This window comes from Argentina silus, assembly GCF_951799395.1.
Source record: "Argentina silus genome assembly, chromosome: 1".
NCBI classification, from domain to species: Eukaryota; Metazoa; Chordata; class Actinopteri; order Argentiniformes; family Argentinidae; genus Argentina; species Argentina silus.
The window spans coordinates 8,377,820-8,403,658 of record NC_139655.1 but is presented as its reverse complement, the minus strand read 5'-3'; the positions used below and the strand labels follow the sequence as shown (position 1 = coordinate 8,403,658).

Below are 25,839 nucleotides of genomic sequence, written 5' to 3'. Positions count from 1 at the left end.
TCTTGTGGCTTTTGAATGACCTATTGTTGCGGATCAAAACAATCCCTTAAAAATTACAGCAACCTGAGACAATCTCCATTGTTTTGGTTCTGGAGAGGCTGAGTTCTCTGAACCTGAAAAACCAGAATAACTCAACAATTTAACAGTTAAACAGCATTTTAGTTTAAGGGCCTTCATGTCAAAGCCAGCCCACCCCCTCTGCTGGTTTGTCTTTGAAGCTATGACTTGGTCGATCCTTGCATGAGGGACCAAAACAGGCTACTGGGAGTGGTGTTGGAGGACCAGTAGGTAACAATCCTCCCCCTGGTCTAGGTGACCCCAATGCCTCAGCCCACTGAAACATTGCCCTGCAGAGGATTCAGATGAGATGTTAAAACTTATGGCACTTATCGCAAGAGTAGATGTGATAGCACCAATTCCCATTTTGGCTCTCATACTATCATGGCCATCATGGGCACCTAATCATCCCCTGCTTTCATATATATATATATATATATATATATATATATATATATATATATATATATATATATTAATGTTTAAAGCTCTTTATATGGATTTTTCAAAAATCGAAATGCACATCTTCTGTGGATTGCTGTAACAGTGACATTCCAGAACAATTGAGCAATGCCTTTCGTATTACATTAATACTTATCAGTACATTTTTGTTTCTTTGTGATAATATGAGATAGCGTTCCTGAAACGTCATGTTATTTTGAATTGGGATGAATGAACTGTGTTTGTGTGGAGCGTAATGATAACATTTCTGTTGTAGTCATTATCAGCGTAGTTTGTATAATTAAGACCAGTGGGAATGCTGCACTAATTGGCTGCTGCCGAAGCCCCCGTAATTAGCAGACTGTGCTGTTGTGAGACAGAGATGCTCTCAAAACAGCCTCAATTCTTTGTGGCATTGATTCCACAAGATGATGGAAACATTCCTTTGAGATTCTGGTCCATGATGACATGATTGCATCATGCAATTCCTTCAGATTTTTCAGGTGCACTTTCAAGCTGAATCCCCGTTACCAATACCATATCCCAAAGGTGTTCTATTGGATTCAGATCCGGTGACTGGGAAGGCCACTGAAGAACACTCATTAACTCATTGTCATATTCATGAAACCAGTTTGAGACGACTTTTGCTTTGTGACATGGTGCATTGTCATGCTGGAAGTAGCCATTAGAAGATGGGTAAATTGTGGCCATGAAGGGATGCACATGGTCAGCAACAATACTCAAATAGGTTGTGGCATTCAAGCAATGATTGATTGGTATTAAGGGGCCCAAAGTGTGCCAAGAAAACATTATCCACACCATTACACCACCTCCACCATGAGAAGGTGTACAGGTGTTCCTAATAAAGTGCTCAGTGAGTGTCTATAAAAGCATAGCATCAAATGTGATATCAAATATCATTGCCATACCCAAGTAGTGAATGGCAATATCCACAAGGAGGCAGTATTTGATAGACTGGAAAAAACAACATGAATGTTCCTACCCCTTCTGTCAAATTCTGTCATCAACATGATAGAGTATGTACCGTCAGAGCAGAGAATCAGTGAGAGGTAAAAAAAAAAGCCATTGTCTACATCTGCTACAATAATTCTTCCCTGCTGCACATATTATGACATTAAACAGATTCTTCATTTGCTTTTGTCAGTCAATGCATGTCTAGAGTAATGCCTTACCCACCACCCTTCTGCTTCCCAACAAGGGAAAAAAAGGTGAAATCCCCTATACCCCCTCTAATCCAGCTCTCCCCAGGAAAGACATAGTTGACAACATTACCTATCTACAGCATACCTGTTCCATCTGGGCCAGTGCCCAAACCCCTGTCAGCACAGACCTGGCAGGCAGGCTATCACACATGATGTGAGGTGTCAGATGAGAGGGATGCTAAACTGGTCCCAGGATATACTGCTCCATTGATCTTTTCTTAGACTCTCTTTTGTTACCCAAACACACATCTGGGGAACTTTGTCTTTGGACACACGGTATAAGGTGTACTGCACAAACCCGGGTGAGATGTACATAGCTTGATGTGTAGGATGTATTGGCAGCCACCCAGGCAGTGAATTCTCCCAGTGCTGTTCCATTCAAAAAGCTGACATAGAGCCAAGTAAACATTCTGTAGGTACCTGGATACATACTGTAGTTACTGCATAGAATATTTGGACTATTCTTGTTCACGCCATAGCACTAAATAAAGACAGTGGATTAAATATTAGATATTTACTGCTATCTTTGAAAAGCTGTATAATGAGTGCTGGTGGTGAAAAATATTCCAAATGTGTTGCATTGTTATTGGCAATCTGTCATAAATAGAAGGCTTTTATGAATAGAATTGGCAACCTGTCATGAATAGAAGGCTTTTAAAGCAGTACTGTCTCACAGGCGCACCACTCAATTCCTGCTGAGACCTTTCCTCTTAACTACCATTGGTTTAATAATCACTGATTTCTGATTTACAGAGCCTTGCCGTACAGGCTTCCTGTTCCCTGTTGACATTTCCTGTTGGTTGCTGCTGGCTACAGCAGGCACGACAGTGACACACAGTGGAGTCCAGAAATAAGCTTGCTGTGCACCCTGTGGTGTAGTAATGACAGGGGTCTTATCCAGAGGCTAAGAGTAGTCGATAGTCGACTACATACATACACATATTTTTGTTTCATCTGAAACAGAGATGTTTGTTATTCACAGTGCTTTGGGCCACACAGATGAACAAACATGGGTGGATACTCAAATACATAAGCAGTCAGAGGTTTTATTATGAATGAATGGACCAATGATATGTCAGTTTCAACATGGTTCCACTACGGAAGCCCTAAAAGGCCATGATATTCATAAAAAAATGTTACTCTACATTTTTTCTATATCTATATCTATCTACCTATCTATCTATCTACCTATATCTATATCTATATATCTATATCTACATCTCTATATCTATCTATCTATCTATCTATCTATCTATCTCTCTCTCTCTCTCTCTCTCTCTCTCTCTCTCTCTCTCTCTCTCTCTCTCTCTCTCTCTCTATATATATATATATATATATATATATATATATGTAGAGGAAACATTTTTTATGAATACCATGGCCTTTTAGGGCTTCCGTAGTGGAACCATGTTGAAACTGACATATCATTGGTACATTCATTCATAATATATGAGTATGGCTGTATATGAGTATGTAAAGTATGTAAAGGAGTATATGGCTGTATATGGCTGCCGTGGCTAAAGCTAACTAGCAAGGATATGAATTCCAAACATCTCTCCCATCCTTGCTTGACACGCCTGCCAGCACGCACAACAGCTGTGATTGGCTTTTTCTTTCTCTCTCCTCAGCATTCCTACATGATGACATCTGTTGAATGACCTCTTTCTGTGTGATGGGGCAGTCTTCACTGCAGCCTCAGTTACATACATTTATCATCATGCATCCCTTCCCAAAAGCTCTTATTAGCGTGTCTTGGTATGCTTTGAGGATGTTTTGAACACAAGAACCACAACTTAATTTGACACAGTTTAGAACAGTCGGCTGCAGAGGTGACGTCATTGGGTCCCACAGACAGGGGTCTTGAGAAGAGCGCATCTGAGAATCGCCGGCGGCGCATCATCATGATTTCCACATTTGAGTGGAAGTGATTCCTTTTCAACGTCATCGTTTTGAGGAATATTCGACTACTTTTGCCCGAGGAGGGGAGAACGCATCAGCATTCAGGGGTGCGGTCTCCGCTTGCCTCCCACAGGACGCTCCTGCTCGGTGTTGTGACTCCATCCAGACACAGCGGCGAAAATGGCGGACCCACCGGCGGAGTGCACTATCAAAGTGATGTGCCGTTTTAGGCCATTGAACAGTTCAGAGGTGACACGAGGGGATAAGTACGTCGCGAAGTTTACAGGGGACGAGAATGTGCAGATTGGGGTAAGATAGCATTCGATTTAGCAAACATTATCTTCTCTAAAAAACATTCCCGGAGGCTGGCTGGCTGGCTAGCTTAGCAGACCACGAATGAAGTCGAGAGACTGCTAACTTTAGCCAAACAGCTTGCTAGGTGTAAACCAAGGGCACTTTCCAGTCCAGTCGCCGTCTAAGCGACACATCTACTGTATATTTGAGACCTCGTGTCTTTTCGCTTAAACAAATCAATTCACAACAGATATTTTAGCTATGAACAAGATAGCGAGCCAGCTAGTAGTGCTAGCTAGCTAGCTAGATTACGGCCTACTTTGATTCATTGATTTGAACACAAAGACATGGTGTAGCTATTTAGCTAGCACGCCCCAGTGGTCCTTGACAGACATGTCGTTGTTTATCGTATCTAGCTAGATGTCCAGTTAGTGACCCAAACTAACTTAAACGTGCTGTATTATGCATGAACTTGAGTTAAAAAAATCGAAGAGCCACGTCGCAGATGCCATCGGCATTCATTGACAGCTGTCACATCGGCTTGTTGGAGAGCGGTATCTGGTCAAACAGTCGTTGCTGCACGTTTTGTGTCTCATAGAAATTATTATGAGGACTTAATAGTGGAATAGCCTAGAAGCCTAACAAGGTCTATTTTTGTTGAGGGTTCAACAGGAGTCATCTTCAAGCGTTCACACACCCACTACTCGCCCCATCATGACAAAGTCAATGACGACAGTATATCATATAGCTAGGCCTACAGTAACTCAACTTTTTGGACTTCCTCCAACTGGATAAAACCCTTCCATCAAACATCTAATTGTTATTATGTAAATTGAAAACTGTTCTTAAGTTCCCAATAAAATGGATGAATAGTCTGGTTTGTGAACTTTGAAAGCTCTGTTATTAGAGGTCCCATACCACTTACAACTGCCATGTCATGTGTCTAGATGCCAAAGGTGTGGCATAGTCTACTTCGTGTACATTTGACTACTGTACAATGACCATGCTTGTTATGGCAGGCCTAATGGACAGATGTAACCGAAGTTACTGTTACAGGTTTTTTGTGTATCGACATGTCAGATATACAAAAGCCTGTAGAGGGGACTTTGGTTAGGGCAGGTGATGTGCCTAGCCTTTACTAAAGCAGATTGGTTCCTGGTCCCTTTCCCAGTCTCTGGAAGTGTACAAATGTTTGTCCAGTTGCACTCCAACGTCTGAGTCAGATGACACATGTTGCCATTGACACAGCCTCTTTTTAGTGGGAACAGTTGGATGTTTATGGGGTTGGAGGTGGGGGTAATATCATGTCATTTGAGTAGGCAGCAAGGAGTGGAACATTTCTTTGTCCAAGTTTCTCTTTTAATAGAAGCTCACACTTAGCTCACTTGCTCCACCCAAACCCCAGGGAATGAGACCGATTGGATCAAGCTTAGCATAGGCTGGTGGGAATCTCTGTTTCAATTGTCTTTTTCCACTGTTGCTCAGTGTCTGCCGTTGCGTTGGTTTTAATAACAACGATGACTTATTTAACCCAACTGCGATGTCCAACCCAACTGCAATGCTAGTAATCCCACTGTTAGCCCTGGCAACTGACTACCCAAATAGTGCCTCCCACATCAGACTGACCCTGATGTGCTGGGAGTTTGAGGTGTGTCTGTGAGTGTGTGTGTGTGAGTAAGGCTTTACAGCTATTTCTCCCAGTCAGGCTTGGAGCTTGGTTTAACCCTGCTCTCCTCTGCTGGGGGAAGTGGACTGAGCATTATGAGAGAGGCAGGTAAGAGAGAGAGAAATTGGTCAGTTTATCTCCCAGTAATAGAGGACAACCGACTCTGCTGCGGTAATGGGCCTCCGTCTGAGAGGTTGGCTGCAGGGACTGGAACAGTATATGCTGCTACTCTGATTCTCTGGGAAAACGGAAGTCTGAACTCAATTTCTCCGTCTCTGAGAGCGGCAGTCCTAGCTGCTGCTCTTGGATATTAGGCTATGTATTGGCTTGGTGCTTTACCTCTCTCCTCTAAATATGAAAATGACTTGATATGGTGCCAGTAGGTTGAAGTCAGGTTCAGCGTTCCAAATAGAATTGAGGAGCCTATCACTACCATTCCATATAGTTCCTGTCCTTGGTAGCTGATGTATTGGCTGTGAGTGTACACACAAACACACAAACACACACACACACACACACACACACGGGCACATTGGGGTGATCATTCAGGACACCCTGACCCCACCCCAACCTCCAACACTTTAGACTGTATTGCCAGCAGTGTATAGCAACAGAAGTGAATTATTTATACCTCCGCTCCAACTCCATCACTCACACAGAGAGTGGTAGGGATGTCAGCACACCATTGTACCAATATAACCTCACTTTTAGTCATGCATTGATGTCACCCATGAGGACATCTTTGGTGGGATTTTATATTATTGGTTTTAAGGAGAGGTATTATTGGTTTTGGAGAGAGTGGAAGGGCTGCAACAAATGACTATTTTTGCAGTTGAGTATTCTGTCATGTATTTGTTTTTTAAGAATTGAATATTCTGTAGTATCATGACTTTCAACAAAACATGTAAGAACTAGTTACAAATTTCACCACATTTGACAAAAATTGCACTAAAGTAGCTCAGTTGGCAGGTATACACATAAAACACCATGATAATGATACGACATTGAGATTCTGTTTCTACGTTGTAAAGCAATATGTTTGTTTTTCCTCTATCACTGTACTACTGACTGATTATGATGAGGCAAGCCAAAAATGTGAATAGTCTAAAATTTAAATATCAGAAAATATTTAATTTGGCCACAGTGACGACACTGATGCTTTCAAGCTCTAGGCCAAGATGACGCATGGCCTCACATTTCTTATGACAGATAACATATAATTATTATTTTTTTTGCCTCTGTGAAAAGGGTTACAGACAGACACAAGTGCACACCTTGCCTCATATAAATATAAAAATAGTCTTAACAACGTCAACGTTCACTGCCATGGTTGGGCACTTTTTGGAGTCAAAACTAAGAGGCTCTCTCTGATGTAGGTTTAGTGATTGCTTGTTAAATAATTACCTGAAGTGCTCTTTTGTTGTCAGTAAGGCAAGAAACACAGAGATGTTGATGTTGTATAGTTTTCTCTGGTAATTACAGTCTGATCTGGGAAAGGTTACAATCCAATAAAACCCTCCATTAGTGAACAAACCCAATTATGAACGACCCTGTTTGGCTTGTTAAGGTGGTCTGGTGGCCATTATGTTTCTATTTGCTGGCTGGATGTCAAACAGTTCTGGTGCTTAACTTTGAAGACTTATTCCAGTCATTGACTTGCTCATCATGGAATGATTACAATGGCCGTCAAGTGTAGACCTACTGGTTCGTAGTGTAGGACTTCACTTTTTCACTCAAAATAAGGCATGTGAGACTGACACCAGTGTCTCATACGTTGGGATAAAACCAATGAATAATTTATTATCGTTCATTCAATACTCAATTCAGTTCTAGTAAAATCAACAGAAAGAAAGATTTGCAAGGAGAGAGCAACAGCATACCCCAGATGACACACAATAGTTTACTGGAACTCACAGTTCCCAAAGACTCTCTGATGATAACTTAAACAGTAGTTTGTTATATACTGAAAAAGACTAATACATGTGTGTGGAGAGGGCAGAAAACTAACTTACTAAACTTGACACTTGTATCTCACCCCGGCCATTGTTGTCTAAATTCCCCACCTATCTTATGTTCTCAAAACATGGCACACAAGGTTTTAAAACATAGTTGGTCCCAACAAAGTGTAAAAAATAATATGAATGGAAGTTCAATAAGAGGTCAAGACAGACATGTATTCACAGGACCAATTCCTGTGATTTAGATTCCTTCAGTAGCTCATGCTGTACGACATACAAAAGGGGTTTGTTTGTTTATTTCTATTGTGTATATGTGAGATATCTCTTGTAACAAGTTTGGTATTTGGTATGTTGCTGAACTTTCTTCTTCTCCAGGGTAAACCATACATGTTTGACCGAGTGCTCCAGTCCAATACGACACAGGAGCAGGTGTACAACGCATGTGCTCAAAAGATTGTCAAAGGTGAGGATGAAGCACTGGTGGTCAGTTGGCGGTGTGCATACATGTTGTTCTTAGTTTTGTGTTTAGAACCCCTCCATAATTCTTGACTTGTCTCTTCCGTCTAACACAGATGTACTGGATGGCTATAACGGGACAATATTTGCATATGGGCAGACATCCTCTGGGAAAACGCACACAATGGAGGTGAGGGAATAGTACAGCTTTAGCTGTGGCAGTGCCAAAGGTTTGAAATGCTTTGTTCAATTAACCTGACTTTGCATTATTCTGACTTTGTGTAATGTCTTTGTCTTTAACAGGGAAGCCTTCATGACCCAGATGGAATGGGGATCATCCCTAGAATAGTTCAGGACATCTTCAACTACATTTACTCCATGGATGAGAACCTGGAGTTTCATATCAAGGTATTCAGTTGAGGCTTCAATGAGGCTTTTAAGTTTATGACTGTCAATATATGGATGAACAATTATTAGTCTCAGGATTCTTGCTAATCAGAGGACTCTCCTTTGCAGGTTTCATATTTTGAAATTTACTTGGACAAGATCAGGGACCTATTGGATGGTATGCTGTTGTCCCTCATCTCAACAGTGCTTATCCACAGGCTCATTTAGTTACTTTAAGTGTGAACATGGTGATTGTGTAATAACCCTACATTTTATCCCCATCTGCAGTGTCAAAGTGCAACTTGTCTGTACATGAGGACAAAAACAGGGTGCCCTATGTCAAGGTGAGATATTTTTTGTCACACAGTGCAGTAAAGATTTTGGTGGATGAGTTGATAAAGGGAGATTGCGAGATGTAGAGAATGATGGCTGTAGAATAGGCCTAGGTACACAAGAACACAGCCCTAAATGTCAATGTTATCTAACACTTCCTCATAATCATCCCTTTGTATAATGTCTTCTGTGTCTAATGAAACAGTCGGTCCTCGTGATGCTTTTGTCCCCAGGGATGTACCGAGCGTTTTGTGTGCAGCCCAGAGGAGGTCATGGACACCATTGATGAGGGAAAATCCAACAGACACGTGGCCGTCACAAGTAAGCTTAACACTGAGCCCCCTCAGCCCTGCTGCTTCTCATGGGTTCAGCCTCACTGCATCTTCTGATGTAACCAATCTCCCTCAATATCAGCCAGCCATTATCATGTAGCCTGCACAGTAGAGCTTGTGCTACACCATTTAGTTATATATAGTTACATATAACTGAACGTGAAGCACAATGTTAATGGTGTAACAGATGTCCTTGATTTAGACTAGATAAAGTTCAATGAATGTACACTCACTGAGCACTTTATTAAGAACACCTGTACACCTTCTCATGGTGGATGTGGTATAATGCTGTGGGGGATGTTTTCTTGGCACATTTTGGACCTGTTAATACCAATCAATCATCGCTTGAATGCCACAGCATTGAGTATTGTTGCTGACCATGTGCATCTCTTCATGGCCACAATTTACCCATTTTCTAATGGCTACTTCCAGCATGATAATGACCATGTCACAAAGCAAAAGTTGTCTCAAACTGGTTTCATGAACATGACAATGAGTTCAGTGTTCTTCAGTGGAGAGATTCACAGCTTGAAAATGTGCCTGAAAAATCTTCAGGAATTGTGTGATGCAATCATGTCATCATGGACTAGAATCTCCAACATCTTGTGGAATCAATGCCACGAAGAATTGAGGCTGTTTTGAGAGCAAAGGGAGGCCCTACCCAGTATTAGTATAGTGTTCCTAATAAAGTGTTTGGTGAGTGTACGTCAGAACCATAAATGACCACCACATTGTATTCTTATTGTGTCAGATGATGATTCTGTATGTGTGTCTTTGTGTGTTCTAGACATGAACGAGCACAGCTCCAGAAGTCACAGCATTTTCCTCATCAACGTCAAGCAGGAGAACACACAGACCGAACAGAAACTCAGCGGCAAGCTCTACCTTGTCGACCTGGCTGGTAGTGAAAAGGTATGTCTACCCCCCCCCCCCATCTTCCCTTATATGTGTTCATATGCGTCTTCATCTGTGTGTCTATTTCTTCTTTTTCCTCCCCTGTATTTTTGTGTTCTATTGAACAATGCCAAGTTTCTCTACTGGTATGACAACTGTTGATACATTTTGGTCACTATATGCTAGATCACCACATTGATAACATCAAGGTCCTCTAGCACATCATCTCTTCGTCCTTACCTACACCACAACCGCATTAATCTGTTCATCAATAAGCTGATGATAAGCCTAGGATGGCATTACACTCCAGCAAAGCCATTAACATGCTTTGTCACCTTCTTTTCTTAATCTGTTTTTGTTACATCTTATCATTGCTGTTTATTATGGGCCCAGTATTTGTCACTGTGTGTCCTTAAGTTTGTTTTGGGGCAATATTTGTTTTGTGTGTTTTAGATATTTATCCTTTCAGGTGATATAAGCGTCACAGATGATTCTGATATTAGGACGTGTTTGGTTGTTTTTCTTCTGAAAATGTGTGTTTTGTGTGTGCGCTTGCAGGTAGGTAAAACTGGAGCTGAGGGTGCGGTGTTGGAAGAAGCTAAAAACATCAACAAATCCCTGTCGTCACTGGGCAACGTCATCTCTGCACTGGCCGAAGGCTCGGTGAGACAACACACCGTCACTGACGGGAACATGGGAACTCTCCTGGGACAGAGAGGGGGGGGAATATTGAAGATATGGGGAAATACATGTTCTTTTTCCAAATAGGGAATGTGCAGATGTCACAAACACACATCTGACCAGAAATTTAAGCTTTTACAACCTAAACTGTTAATCTGAATTTATATGTTAATTTTAGAAGTATCAGCGCAATTGCAATGTGATTGACTGTGGAAGCTCGTGTTATGCTATCCTGTTTCAGAACTATGTCCCATACCGAGACAGCAAGATGACCAGAATCCTCCAGGACTCCTTGGGGGGAAACTGTAGAACCACCATTGTCATCTGCTGCTCCCCCTCCTCTTACAATGAGGCGGAGACCAAGTCCACCCTCATGTTTGGACAGAGGTACACTCTCAACCCATGAATATGACCCGGTAGCCCTACACTATTTGCTCATGCAAATTGAGGACCTGAGTGTTGTGTGGTTTGTGTCATTCTGAAATGTTTTGTTAGCAATTACATAGATAATGCCCAAGTAGTTTTGGGTTTGGATAAAGTGGAAGTCACACCCCCTCTCAAAGTTGACCCTGGTGTTTTTCTCTGACATCAGAGCGAAGACCATTAAGAACACTGTGTGTGTCAATGTGGAACTGACAGCAGAGCAGTGGAAGAAGAAGTATGAAAAAGAGAAGGAGAAGAACAAGACCCTACGCAGCACCGTCACCTGGCTGGAGAACGAACTCAACCGCTGGAGAAATGGTGAGAGCTTGCAACTAAGAGAAAGACTTGTCTTGTTGAGCTATACAACGTTCTAGTAATATGTTTGAATCACACTTGTGCTATTCGAGGATTTAACAGGAAATTGTGTTCTTGTTGCGTAGATACCGAAGTAGGAGCCCTTTAAAGTGCCTGACAGATTAGACACACCAAAACAGCCTTGCACTGGTTGATTTCTTTCCAATGGAGAGGGAGCTGAAAGGCCCTTATTTACACGCCGCTTTAGGGAGTGGCGATGCTGCACTCTAAGATTAAATGGTTTGGACTCATCAAACCATCAATGCTTCTGCCTCCACCCTGGGGTCAGCAAAGTGCCTTGTGTAAGCTATCTAATGTGAAATCCACATACCACTATGCCCTGGCTTCTATATTGCCCCCTGCAGGTGAGAATGTTCCAGCGGATGAGCAGTTTGACAAGGAGAAGGCCAATGCTGAGGTACTAGCTTTAGACAATGTGGTGAACAACGAGAAAATGGCGCCCTCACCGGCGGGGGTCCCCGGGGTTAAACTCACTGACGCAGAGAAGGAGAAGTGTGAGGCTGAGCTGGCCAAACTCTACAAGCAGCTGGATGACAAGGTGAGGTGTTCAATATATGTCAGACAGCACCCTCATATATAATGAGAAGTGTCATTTAATGATAGAGCTTACCTTGCATAGTGAAATTCATTGTTACACTCCAGTCTGTTTTAGTGTTAATTATATCTAATGGTCGTTTAAACGAACAATCCTAAAGCCCTGTGGCTTTACTTTGGTCTTTTAATTTATTCAATTTAGGAAGACTTTCTTTGTCATCTCTAACATCTCTCTCTCTCTCACCCTCACCCTCTCTCTCCTCTCCCTCTCAGGACGATGAGATCAACCAGCAGAGCCAGCTGGCGGAGAAACTGAAGCAGCAGATGCTGGACCAGGAGGAGGTGAGCCCCCCTGCCGGCCACTCTGTTAACCAGGCCATCAGTCTGCTGTTACTGGCCCATTAGGGCCCCCACAAGGGGGGTCAGACTGTTAACCCACACACAGCAGGCTTATAAACATGGACCACTTAGCCTGTGGTGAAAATCTGAAATCTTAACACTTCACCGGATTGACTATAATTACATATGAATGTTTTATGATTTAGAACATGATGGTGTGATTGGTATTGTCTGTAGTGTTTACTCTCCACAAAAACTCACAGCTGCATGTACTCATTAATTCCCATATGAACATTTAAAATGGGGCATAATAATGTAAAATGTCTCAAAAGCTGCATGTTTGGCTCACGGATGATGCAGAGAATCTGTTCAACACCAAACAGCAACATAAGACCCCTTCACTTCTTCCACATTTTGTTATGTTACAGCCTTATTCTAAAATGGATTCAATTTGTTTTCCCTATCAATCTACACACAATACCCCATAATGACAAAGCGAAAACATGTTTTTAGAAATGCTTGCTAATTTATTAGCGAAGGAATTGTTGAAGGAATTGTCTGTAGACCTCCGAGACCGGATTGTGTCGAGGCACAGATCTGGGGAAGGGTACACATTTTTTTGGGCAGTATTGAAGGTCTGCAAGAACAGAGTAGCCTCCATCATTCTTAAATGGATGAAGTTTGGCACCGACAAGACTCTTCCTAGAGCTGGCCGCCTGGCCAAACTGAGCAATAGGGGGGGAAGGGTAAAACATTTTTTGGCAGTATTGAAGGTCTGCAAGAACAGAGTAGCCTCCATCATTCTTAAATGGATGAAGTTTGAAACCACCAAGATTCTTCCTAGAGCTGGCCGCCTGGCCAAACTGAGCAATAGGGGGAGAAGGGCCATCGTCAGGGAGGTGACCAAGAACCCAATGGTCACTCTGACAGAGCTCCAAAGTTCCTCTGTGGAGATGGGAGAACCTTCCAGAAGGATCTCTGCAGCACTCCACCAATCAGGCCTTTATGGTAGATTGGCCAGACAGAAGTAAAAAGTGGCCACTCCTCAGTAAAAAGCACATGACAGCCTGCTTGGAGTTTGCCAAAAGGCACCTAAAGGACTCTCAGACCTTGAGAAACAAGATTCTCTGGTCTGATGAAACCAAGATTGAACTCTTTGGCCTGAATGCCAAGCGTCACGTCTGGAGGAAACCAGACACCGCTCATCACCTGGCCAATACCATCCCTACCGTGAAGCATGGTGGTGGCAGCATCATGCTGTGGGGATGTTTTTCAGTGGCAGGGACTGGGAGACTAGTCAGGATCGAGGGAAAGATGAACGGAGTAAAGTACAGAGAGATCCTTGATGATAACCTGCTCCAGAGCGCTCAGGACCTCAAACTGGGGCGAAGGTTCACCTTCCAACAGGACAATGACCCTAAGCACACAGCCAAAACAACGCAAGAGTGGCTTCGGGACAAGTCTCTGAATGTCCTTGAGTGGTCCAGCCAGAGCCCGGACTTGAACCTGATCGAACATCTCTGGAGAGACCTAAAAATAGCTGTGCATTGACGCTCCCCATCCAACCTAACAGTGCTTGAGAGAATCTGCAGAGAAGAATGGGAGAAACTCCCCAAATACACGTGTGCTAAGCTTGTAGCGTCATACCCAAGAAGACTTGAGGCTGTAAACGCTGCCAAAGGTGCTTCAACAAAGTACTGAGTAAAGGGTCTGAATACTTAAATTAGCAAACATTTCTAAAAAACCTGTTTTGGCTTTGTCATTATGGGGTATTGTGTGTCGATTGATGAGGGGAAAAAATGAATTTAATCCATTTTAGAATAAGGCTGTAACATAACAAAATGTGGAAAAAGTGAAGGGGTCTGAATACTTTCCGAATGCACTGTAAGGTTATATTTGTCAGTCTGGCCATAATAAAGGCTCAGATCTTAGCTCAATGACATTAATAGTTCACTAAGTTATGGTATGTAGATTTTAACCTATTTTATTTTTAAAATATAACTCAATTCCCATGAAGAATAATAGATTAGCATGTGCAGGCACATGATCACTGTTCACCAGGAGAGGAGGAGACACTCGCTTACTTGACTGAATATTTGACATGCTGAACTAAATTTCCATCCCTGAACATGTTATGTTCATGTGAATCATGTATCTAAGCATATCCTTACCTACCATATCTATTCACTGACCTGTCATGATTTCAACTCCTTGAAGGGGTCTGGATGCCTATCGGAAAGACGCTTTGATAAATGTGACATGTTGCCTCCCTTTGACTGCATTGACGGCCTTGTAACATATTTTACAAATAGACATTGACATTTTGGTCGGCTCGCCATCATCATTGGCTCTATAAGCAAAGTAATTGTTCGTCCAACGCAAGGAAACATATGTTTTAAATTTGAGGAACATAAAAAAAACGCATGAATATTGTAACAACCCTGTGTAAGGCCCGTTAGCAGCTCCGCCAAGGGAGGGTCGTTATGGGGTATTGTGTGTAGATTGATGAGGGGGGAAAAAATAATTGAATCCACTTTAGAATAAGGCTGTAACACAACCAAATGTGGAAAAAGTGAAGGGGTCTGAATACTTTCCGAATGCACTGTACATGTATCAAAACTTCCCATCTGTTCTCCCAGCTTCTAGGGTCGTCGCGGCGTGACCACGACAACCTGCAGACAGAGCTGAACCGTCTTCAGGCGGAGAACGAGGCATCCAAGGATGAGGTGAAGGAGGTGCTGCAGGCCCTGGAAGAGCTGGCCGTCAACTATGACCAGAAGAGCCAGGAGGTGGAGGACAAGTCCAAGGAGTTTGAGATGCTCAGCGAGGAGCTCAACCAGAAATCGGTGCGAACATCACTCGCCTCACTGTGTTGTTGTAAACTTTATCACACTCTTGGATTGATTTTCATATTATGACGACAAGATATTGTAATATTCATTCAAATTAAGTATTCATTTTTGGCAAGCGCCTTAACTTGATCCCCTTTGTTGTGGACAGAGTATCCTGGCCTCCATTGACTCCGAGCTGCAGAAGCTGAAGGAGATGACCAACCACCAGAAGAAGAGGGTCACCGAGATGATGTCATCACTCCTCAAAGACCTGGCAGAGATTGGCATCACCGTGGGCAGCAATGACATCAAGGTACCTGTCTGCCCTCTGCCAGCTGGTCATGGTGATATGTATATGATGATGAAAAGTCAAATGATATCCACATTTAGTGACATCTTGGCCTTTTTCCTCTCTCTTCCTCTCGTCAGCAACATGAGAGCAGCGGTCTGATCGACGAGGAGTTCACGGTGGCCCGTCTGTACATCAGTAAGATGAAGTCGGAGGTGAAGACCATGGTGAAGCGCAGTAAGCAGCTGGAGAGTGCCCAGGCCGAGAGCAACAAGACAATGGATGAGAACGAGAAAGAGCTGGCCGCCTGTCAGCTCCGCATCTCCCAGGTAACCGTCATTGTCTCCATGGTGTCAACACTGACACAGGCCCTTAGAGACAATGGTGTGACTGTCACTGTCACACAAATTGTAATCTATCACATTCTCATTTTGTTTATACATTCACTTTAACCATCTTTATCCCCTCCTTATCTCTCTTGCTCTCTCTCCTTTTCTCTCTCTCGGCAGCATGAGGCTAAGATCAAGTCTCTGACGGAGTACCTGCAGAATGTGGAGCAGAAGAAAAGACAGCTGGAGGAGAATGTGGACTCCCTGCAAGAGGAGCTGGTCAAGATCAACGCTCAAGGTGACCACACTGCTCGCAATGGACTTATAGTTCAACACAACACATCTATTGAATAGATGATAAGTTTTTTAATAGGCCATGTGGAAATTTGGCTCCAGGGTTTGGGGTATAATTGCACACCGTGGAAGGTGTAGATGTGAAAGGATTACTGACACTAATTTTCCTTCCTTTGCAGAGAAAATGCATGCCATGGAGAAAGAAAATGATGTCCAATCTGCCAATGAAGTCAAGGTACAGTACAGCCAAACTGTCTCTACTGAGACTAAAAAACATGCTAATAGACATTTTCAATGTAAGGAAACAGCGTCATTTGTGGTAAACAGTTGTATGTGTTTGTGTTCTCAGGAGGCTGTGGAAAAGCAGATCCAGTCTCACAGGGAGACTCATCAGAAACAGATCAGCAGCCTGAGAGACGAGCTGGACAAGAAGGAGAAACTCATCACCGAGTTTCAGGAGTAAGACCGCGCGCGCACACATGCACACGCATGCACGCAGATGGCTACAGATTGCTCTTGTGTGTTGTGGTCCTTGTCTCACTGTCTCATCTCCTTGTCCAGTCTGAACCAGAAGATCATGCTGGAGCAGGAAAGACTGAGGGTGGAGCATGAGAAGCTCAAGTCCACTGACCAGGAGAAGAGCCGCAAGCTGCACGAGCTCACGTATGTAACTCCCCCTTCCCCATCTGAAAAATAAAGGTGCAAAAATATATCTTACCCTATCTGATAGAGGAGTGGTAAGTGTGAACAACAGTACCAGGTAATTGTAATCTCTGATTTGGTTGATTGTGTGTCATCAGGGTGATGCAGGACAGAAGGGAGCAGGCCAGACAGGACCTGAAGGGACTGGAGGAGACAGTGGTGAGTTGGGCCATGTGTGTGTTTCTCTGTGCGTCTGTGTGTGTGTGTCTGTGTTGTGCTACCCTCAACTCACTCTCTCCCTCTACCTTCACCCATATAGGCCAAGGAGCTCCAGACCCTCCACAATCTGAGAAAGCTGTTTGTCCAGGACCTGGCCACCAGAGTTAAGAAGGTGAACACACCGAGTCTGCCTTTCACAAACGGAGAAAATGTCAATCAATTTCCCCCTTACCATCAAATATTTCCTCTGACGTTGCAGTCTATAGGAGCTTCAATAGTAGTTTTGCAGCATGATTCTGTATCCCCTCATAGTCTTGGTGAGTTTTAGATGATATGACATGAGCAGTGCGACAATCACTAGCATAAGACCAACACCCCTGCTTCTCTCATTCCCGGACGTGCTCTACTTTGTTTGCACCATGCTACATTTTTAATGAACGTGAGCAGACAAAAAAAGGCTGTGATAAGTAGGTCAGGCTTTCTTTAGAGGTGCAGATGTAAATAAGAGACGCTGGGATTCAGATCCTCCTCAGTGACGAGCTCATCTCTTGCCTCAGGCTCACAGATAAGCTACAGAGAGAGCCAGTGCTGCTGGATCTCAGAGATGAGCTCTATTAAAGATGGACCCCCCTGCCAGATTCCAGCTCTTATCTTTCTCTTTTGTCACACATTTCACATTTGATATTGTAGCTGATTGTTTGTTTCGTAACCTCTCATTAAAAGTGTATGGATCAGTTGATGGTGCCTTTCACTTCAAATTGAGAGACATGGGAGTTTTCTCTCAGATGAGAAATGGATGGAATCAACGAATGTAAGTGTGATAAAAACTTACTGAATTTTTTGGAATGTGTTTGAACAGAGTGCTGAGATGGACTCGGACGACACAGGGGGCAGCGCTGCTCAGAAACAAAAGATCTCCTTCCTGGAGAACAATCTAGAACAACTTACAAAGGTCCACAAGCAGGTAAATACACACATTGAACACCTCTGAAGCTAATGTTATGTGGCATATGTTTATGTTAATTGTGAGGGAAGTGTCCTGTTGGAAAAGTAATATAGCTCAATACAATCGATTAGCTAGTACAATTACAAATTGAGTACACCATTTGCCATCCTGAGGTATGGGTAGGCTACTCTGCATCACCATAAGGTTGACCAGACATCCAAAACTATTTGCAAGGAAAAGTCTTGGGTCAAATTGAGTGAACCATCTGTGAATAGATTTACCTGGACTATGTTACATCCTCTCCCTCTCTGTGCTCCATTAGCTGGTGCGTGATAACGCAGACCTGCGCTGTGAGCTGCCCAAGCTGGAGAAGCGTCTTCGTGCTACAGCTGAGAGGGTCAAGGCCCTGGAGTCTGCCCTGAAGGAGGCCAAAGAGAACGCCGCACGCGACCGCAAACGCTACCAGCAGGAAGTTGACCGCATCAAAGAGGCCGTCAGAGCCAAGAACATGGCCAGGAGGGGCCACTCTGCTCAGATCGGTGAGGACACATCCACTCACACACACTGAATTTAAATGTATTTTTTATATTATAATTTTTTATTCAGAGAAATGTATGTTCTGTCTTGAAACACACACACACACAATCTCTGACTGTGTGTAATGGGTGTGCTGTGTTCCTCTGTCCCCAGCCAAACCCATCCGGCCCGGTCAGCCTCCTGTTGCCTCACCCACCCACCCAAACGTAAACCGCACCGGCCTCTTCCAGAACAACCAGGTGCTGGGCATCCGAGGTGGGGGTGCCAAGCCAGACAAGAAGTAAGTGTGTGCCCACAGAGGATCTTATTGTAAATTTGTTTAAGGGACTATATAAGCAAGGGATTATATAAGCAAGCAAGAGTTGCATCAGAGCTCAAAAACTAATTTTCTCTTCTCTCGTCTCTCCCCAGCTAATGAAGATGAAACATAATCACATTGGAAGATGCAGACATCACCCAGAGGAGATGGCATTCTAGCGAACTGTCACATGGGACGATTCTTCCAGTATCAAAGCATATATATTTATGAATATGTATATGTAAGACTTGGGTTGTACAGTTCCCTTAACCTTTTTGTTTTCCTGTATGAAATTGATTTCCTGACTAAACAAAACATGGACAAAAAGAGTGCAATCCCTTCTGGCAAAATTAACATGTAACTAATGCATAGCTCTGTTTTAATGCACAGTTTGTCATTAATGTCCTAAGATTTTAGTCTGCACTGTGCCAAGTTGAATGTATGTTGCAAGTTTTCAGATTAAAAGAAAACACTAAAAGGAAGAGATATCAAGAGAAGCATCCTAGTCTAATTTATGTACAGTACTGTATATTCAACTATCCTTCCTGATTAGATTACTGAGCTTGTTTTTAAAGGTTAAAGGCGTTAAAACACTACTGTCCAATAGTTAGAATAAGCACTGAACTTGTTTTTCTTTTGGGGCAAAAATGCTGTACAGCACATGTGGACAGATACAGTTGGATAGATCTGAAGAGAATAGCAGACGCAAAAAGATGATGAGATTTTATGTCACAGGGAATTAAGCTGCTTAATATCACATCAAAGTCCAAGGTATCCAGTCAATATGTATGTATGTATATGTATTGACAACATAATGGTTGAACTGCATTGTCACTTAGTCATGTATATCAGCATAAGCAAGCACATAATGGCTTTTGGTTAAATTTGATGCCACACTAATGTCAATGGTTTCACTGAAGAGAAAATATATCAATTGATACAATACTTCTCGGACCACAGGAGCATTTTGTAGACAAGTTCCTCCTTATGCATTTGTCAATAGAAAGCAATTGTCACTATGCTAGCTATCCCAAATTGGTCTTCCGGGATATATTGTTTTTAGGGAAAGTCCTCTTATCTATAGAACTGGTGTGAATATAGATTATGTGTGGAACAGTGATGAGAGACAAGGGGCCATTTCATTAGACCAATTATGAGTTTCACAGTTTTTCTGATGTGTGCACATTCTGTTTCTGTGCCTACCTGTGGTTGTGTTTTGGGCATACATTTGATAGATTTCTTTTTCTTGTTTTAGTACTTTTTTCTTCATCTGTGTGTCCAAACCTGTTGAGTAATGATTTTTTTTCAGTAGTCCCAATGTTTTCATCATGTGACTGAACACCTGCCTCTTATTGGCTGGACTTACGAGGCAGGAGGGGGAATGGTGAATAGGTTATCTGCCCTTTTCCAAAGTGGTCACTTGTCTTCTTTATAACACCACCTTCTGTGCTACAGTAGGTAGATACAATTTATTTATTACTGGCTGACTGTCAGCAGGAGCTTTAGGCCCTGATATTTTCTTTTTTACCTCAATGTTTTTTTTTTTTTCACTGTCAATACTGATTTGACTGTTTGTATTCTCCAAACATTGATGATCCAAACCATGTTTTCCTTCTCAAATATAAAACTCTGAAGCATCTGCAAAGTGATGATTCTGTTGCTTGTGTGACCTCCTGACTTAGCAAGTGCAATATTGACAGTTATTGTAAAGATGAACTACAATGTTTAAGTGAGGGAGTGGGACTTGCATTTAAACAAGTAAAACAAACTAAATTAAACTGTCTCCTGAGTTTTGGTTTATTATTGTTTGTTCTTTGAAGTTAAAATTGAACCTAAAGCACTTTGAAATGTACTTTTGAAAATGAAACTATACCTGCCTAGAATGAGCTGTCAAATACTAATTGTGCTGTAGCACTGTGCTCAATTTCCGCGTATATAGTGAAGAGAAAAACAAAAAAAACTGGAGATTAAAGTGATTGTTTCATGGTCTGCCCTGGTCAGGACAGCACTGTACATGTATATGATGCAAGCTCTGTGTGCATAACCCTAGTGAGATCAATGAATTGCAGTGTATATCCTCAAGTATTTTCTGTAGCCTTGGTTCCTCAAGTTTTTACCCTAAAGATGAAACAAATAAAGTCTCAAAGTGAAGTTCTCTCATTGTGGTTATTTATTTCCACCAGAAAAGCAGCATTGTGACTCTTTTGGGTTTGGAGTTTTTTGGGGTTGGCATGATGAGGTTATCCAGCATTATATTTACATTATGTCCACAAATTACATGATGTGGTCCAATTTCAACTGCATTTGTTCAACATACGATTGAGAATCATGACTGGCTACACAATATATATTTCTATCTGAACATTCCTATGAATGATTTCTAGTTATCAAGAAGATATATAATTTCAGAGAAAGATTGCTTTAGTTAATACATTGATATTGCCCATTAGTATTCTCTTAGAAGAAAAAGGTTCCAAAAGGGTTCTTCGGCTGTCTCTGTGGGAGAACCTTTTTGGGTTCTATGGAGTTGTGTTGGATTCCATGTAAAACCCTCTGTGGAATAGGAAAGGGTTCCTCATGGAACTCCTTCAACATGTTATCCCACAGGGGCAGCTGAATAATCTTTTTTGGTTCGAGGTAGAACCTTTTTTTTATACAAGTATACTGCTTGCGAACAAAGGGCATGTGGATGTACTACCCTAGTCACACCACCAGAGTGTGCTTTTATACTTCTGAAACGACAACACAATGACAATTAATTACATATACCTCAGAGAAGATAGACCAAGAAAAGGCCATTCCTGATACAGATTAGATAGCATAGTTCTATTGCTGCAAAACCAAAACATATTATCCAACAGAATACAGCCTACAGTAGGCTTATGTCAGACAGATTCCAGATTTGCTTTGAGATGATAACAGGTTGTGATTTAGGAAACTAGACCCAATTATCAATTATCAGCTGATGTCTTGTGGAACCCTCTGCTTTCATTTGCTATTGATAACCGTTATCATTATTACACAGTATGTGTACCATGACCACCAAGAAACCCCTCACTTGATTTATGTAGCCTACTGATGAGGATAATAATGCAACTCCAGTCCTAGCCTAGTGCACTGCAACCAATAAAATGCCATAGACTTATCAATAAACCAAATTCTGGATTTGAAGTGATAGCCTAAACAACCCTGGACAGATTGAGCATGATGGAAGTGTGTTTGTTGCCTAGTATCCGATAGGCTCTAGGCAGTGGTGAGCCACAAGAGGGCATGCCAGGAGTAGCATCCATCAATGTTGGCAGACGGGCGGGGTGGGTGCGCGTACAGCGATAGCACCACGTCTGGTGGGTTGGAAACGAGGCGGGGGATTGTGAATACTGAATACTCGGGTCACAGATTGTCTTGGACTTGGAGCAGTTGAGAACACCGAGATACCAAGAGGAAAAGTTTCGGCAAAGCTATCCCGTTGGTCTTCGTGTTCTAAGTCGAGAAATACGATTCCAAGGTTTGTAGGACATTGACTATTTTACATCGTAAAATCGCGTGTCTTGGTTACTTTCTGAGTTAGCCTACTTTGTTGCAATGCAGGCTAGTGTTGCAAACCGACTCGGTACTTTTGTGTTGACCATTTTCTTCGACCTCAAGTGACTAGTTAGATATGGAAATTAACCTGTTATGTAGACTAGGAAAATGTTCCTTTGACATTATTTTTTCCCGAAAAAGGTTTTCTCTTATTGGTGGTTTTGCTTTGATATTGGTATCCTAATCCACGTGATATCAATGTTTTGATTAGATTGAACTGCATATGCTATGATTGTTTACAATTAGTGTCGCGGATCAGAGATGAGGGCAATAAATAATTTTCGATAGACAAAACATTTTCTGTGAACTGATGGCTATGGCTATTGCAACCGTTTTTTGGTGTATTTTTATACAGCCTTTATGTGTCCAAAATATATGCAATCACATAGAACTGGTGTCTTTTTCTCAATTTTGTGGCATATGGGCTATAGGCTTTAGCTTTAATTCGCATAGTTCCATCCTGGGAATGCGTGCTTATGTCGAATCAGAATCTTTTGTTGTAAATGAATATGGATTAAACCCTTTTGTTGTATTTCAACAGTCTATTGAAAGTCCTTTGGCTGAGGGTCCCTGCCCCCACCGAAGGTCTGTGGGGCAACCTAGACATTCTTTGGCCTCAGGCGGGGTAAAAGCGGGTCTTGGCTGTAAAGGTTTGCCTAAGGAAGTTTTTCTAGGCAAACAGTCTTTCCCCCTCTGACTTCTATCAAAATGTCCAGAATTGATAACATTCGAACATCAATACGACGCACATGTTGGTTGGCGCATGATATTGGCGACATCTGTTTTGAATGAACCACTGGGACAAAGGCATCAAAATACCGTGCGATTCTGGTCCTAGCTGGTTGAACAGATATGTGAAACAAAAGTATAATTTATGCTCTTTACATAATAATAATATTATTATAATTAATAATTATATTAGTATTGTTATTAATAATAGTAATACCTGCATGCTAAACCACGATCATCAGCCTGTTGTATTCTGGCATTTATCAATTATTGTAATTTGAGATTGTGGAATGGTGGAATACCCATTTCGCTAGACCACAAAGGTGTGATGAGGTGATTTGTGTGGTATAGCCTACTGTGTACATGTCGGCTAGTGTTCTATTATCCAATATCTTATTTGATTAACCATTTGAGGATAACATTTCAGATGGGCTTCATTCTGAGAATATGTGCTGACAAACCACCAATAGTTACAACATGAATGTATTCCATTCTTACAAACCTACAACTGACCGTACAGGGCATTGTTCCACATACAATCCACAGTAATACAAGTCTGTGTCTATGGATGGAGAAGTGATCAGCATAAACATGCTTCTTTAGGTCTGGTGACTCTGGTCATGGGGATTTCGAGCTGTCATCAGGTGCTGTACATGGAGAATTCAAAGAGGTGAATCATCAAGACATGTTGGAGCTCTGCTTTGTGGTATAATTTATTGTGTTAACAGGAGTAAAGAGGAGAGCAGGATGTGTATGCTATGTCACAGCAAACTAACAGGTGCTTTTGTTCATTAAGAGATGTCCCTCTTTCAGAGGTATTCTACAGATAATATCAATTTTTTATACCGTAGCCTAGTTTCAGTTTACTTACAAGTGTCACGTTTATTTTTAAAGTCTAGTTGCATTTTTCCAGCAGTCCTACTACTACAGGAAGGTTTTTATATAAGCTTGCCTGTGCACCTGAAATATGCTTGCATAGACTGAATGGGAGTTCATAGTTCATGAGGCCATACAAAGAAGAGTGATGGGCAATTTATTCTCATTTGCATTTTAAGTGACACATTTTGATTTGAGCAATAACAGTAACAAGTTTGCTCAGGAAATGCTCTAAGATTTCACTTTGTTCTGGCAACATGCAGTGAAGGGAATTTATTCAAGATGAAATTCACTGCCTGGTCCTCTGCCAGCCTGCCACAGAAATTAACCACACGTCACAGTCAGAGAGAGAGGGACTGGGTTACAGCCCAAAAAAACCCTCAAGCTGTTAGTAATATTGTTTTCTCAGAAGTAAGTCTAATTTATGGTTAGTGTGGTGATTTAAGTGTTAGCTGTTTCAGAGCAGGTGATGTCATGGCTGAGCTCCATCATCACCAGTCGTCGTTTGTCTGGTTTGTGAGGAGGACCTATTGTGGAGTTTGATTCATGAAAATGTGTTTTGTTTTCCCAGATATCAATGACTGGGAATCATAGCACTGAACTGTCTTCCTTGGCAACGTTTTGTTGCAGCTCTACCTTTTTAGTCAGACGTGGTGCTGACTTGCAAATCTACACTTGTTTAAGGCTAGAAATGTCATATTTGGTGAAAACAACCCCCCCATTGGAGAGTACAATATAAACTATCTTTATCTCTGTGGAAGCAGAGCATAAGTGTGTCCAACTCCGGGTCTGGGGAATGGTGTGAAGAAGTCACTTGTAGACTCAACAGATAGTCCTATCAGGAGAATGGAGCGCACTGGAGCCGTCTGCTTCATGTTCTCACGCTGGTATCGCTGAGACAATACGTCACCGTGGTGATGCCACGTTGTCCCAAACCAGGCTGATGATCCATGTTAGGAGCCCAAGCACTTTCATAACGTTGGTATGAAATGTCAGTGTGTTCTTGTAAGGCAGTGATGCCTGTCAGCATGTACAGCAGCACTACTTGTGTTGTGCTTATCTTTCTATGGAAATATAACATTGGCAGACACCACTCTCCTCACTTCACACCTCAGCATTCTATGTATGAACTGAAGTAGAGGGGGCTCTCTATCGCCTGTGTGTGATACTAGGACACGTGACAGACACCCCCTCCCCCCACCACACACACACCTCTTATCTGCGGTTGATTAATTCACATTCTCCTCTGACTAGAGACTCATTCATAAGACTTGCATGTCTAGTCATCATGGCTCAGAATGCCTGTGTTGGAACAGACCCAGGGCTTGCGTAATACAAACCTGAAAGGTAATTTAGGCCACATTGTGTATGTGTTAGTGTTGCCACAATACCAATTTCTTTTTTCATGTGGGGGGGTCCATAATGGATCCATAATGAGATTTGATAGCTGATACTATGCTGAACAACACAAGTGAACACAAAATAATTCCATGAATTTTTACTAGTCAGGATCGAGGGAAAGATGAACGGAGTAAAGTACGGAGAGATCCTTGATGAAAACCTGCTCCAGAGCGCTCATGACCTGACCCAGCCAGAGCCCGGACTTGAACCTGATCAAACATCTCTCGAGAGACCTGAAAATAGCTGTGCACATTTTACATTTACATTTATGGCATTTAGCAGACGTCTTTATCCAAAGTGACTTGCAACAAATACATTTGTTTAAGTAAGTGCACCAGAAAATCTGCAGAGAGGAATGGGTGAAACTCCCCAAATACAGGTGTGCTAAGCTTGTAGCGTCATACCCAACAAGACTTGAGGCTGTAAACGCTGCTAAAGGTGCTTCAACAAAGTACTGAGTAAAGGGTCTGAATACTTAAATTAGCAAACATTTCTAAAAACCTGTTTTGGCTTTGTCATTATGGGGTATTGTGTGTCGATTGATGAGGGGGAAAAATGCTGTAACATGATCTTA

The 25,839-nt window shown here is 42.1% G+C and overlaps 1 protein-coding gene across 2 annotated transcripts; it reads left to right on the top strand.

Moving 5' to 3' along the window:
- The first annotated feature begins 3,735 nt into the window (after positions 1–3,735).
- On the top strand, positions 3,736–20,822 carry LOC310806580 (kinesin-1 heavy chain). Of its 2 annotated transcripts, XM_083672736.1 has the most exons (26): positions 3,739–3,929; positions 7,914–8,001; positions 8,111–8,184; positions 8,298–8,402; positions 8,511–8,559; positions 8,670–8,725; positions 8,948–9,035; positions 9,834–9,958; positions 10,499–10,603; positions 10,863–11,008; positions 11,214–11,362; positions 11,764–11,957; positions 12,227–12,295; positions 14,932–15,138; positions 15,293–15,436; positions 15,553–15,741; positions 15,922–16,039; positions 16,215–16,270; positions 16,385–16,494; positions 16,597–16,698; positions 16,836–16,896; positions 16,997–17,068; positions 17,756–17,860; positions 18,165–18,381; positions 18,533–18,659; positions 18,791–20,822. In XM_083672736.1, the coding sequence occupies exons 1-26, from the start codon at positions 3,801–3,803 to the stop codon at positions 18,792–18,794; spliced, it is 2,889 nt and encodes a 962-aa protein (XP_083528862.1). In that variant the 5' UTR covers positions 3,739–3,800; the 3' UTR covers positions 18,795–20,822. The 2 variants fall into 2 exon arrangements, with proteins under 2 accessions (XP_083528861.1, XP_083528862.1); XM_083672735.1 differs by having other exon boundaries at positions 3,736–3,929; positions 16,215–16,494.
- The last annotated feature ends 5,017 nt before the right edge of the window (positions 20,823–25,839 follow it).

Excerpts from the sequence above, each read along its gene's own strand:
- LOC310806580 (XM_083672735.1), top strand. The coding sequence starts at position 3,801 with ATGGCGGACCCACCGGCGGAGTGCACTATCAAAGTGATGTGCCGTTTT. Across the intron at positions 11,958-12,226 it reads ACAAGCAGCTGGATGACAAG|GACGATGAGATCAACCAGCA; the intron begins GTGAGGTGTTCA and ends TCTCCCTCTCAG. Across the intron at positions 17,069-17,755 it reads TGGCCACCAGAGTTAAGAAG|AGTGCTGAGATGGACTCGGA; the intron begins GTGAACACACCG and ends GTGTTTGAACAG.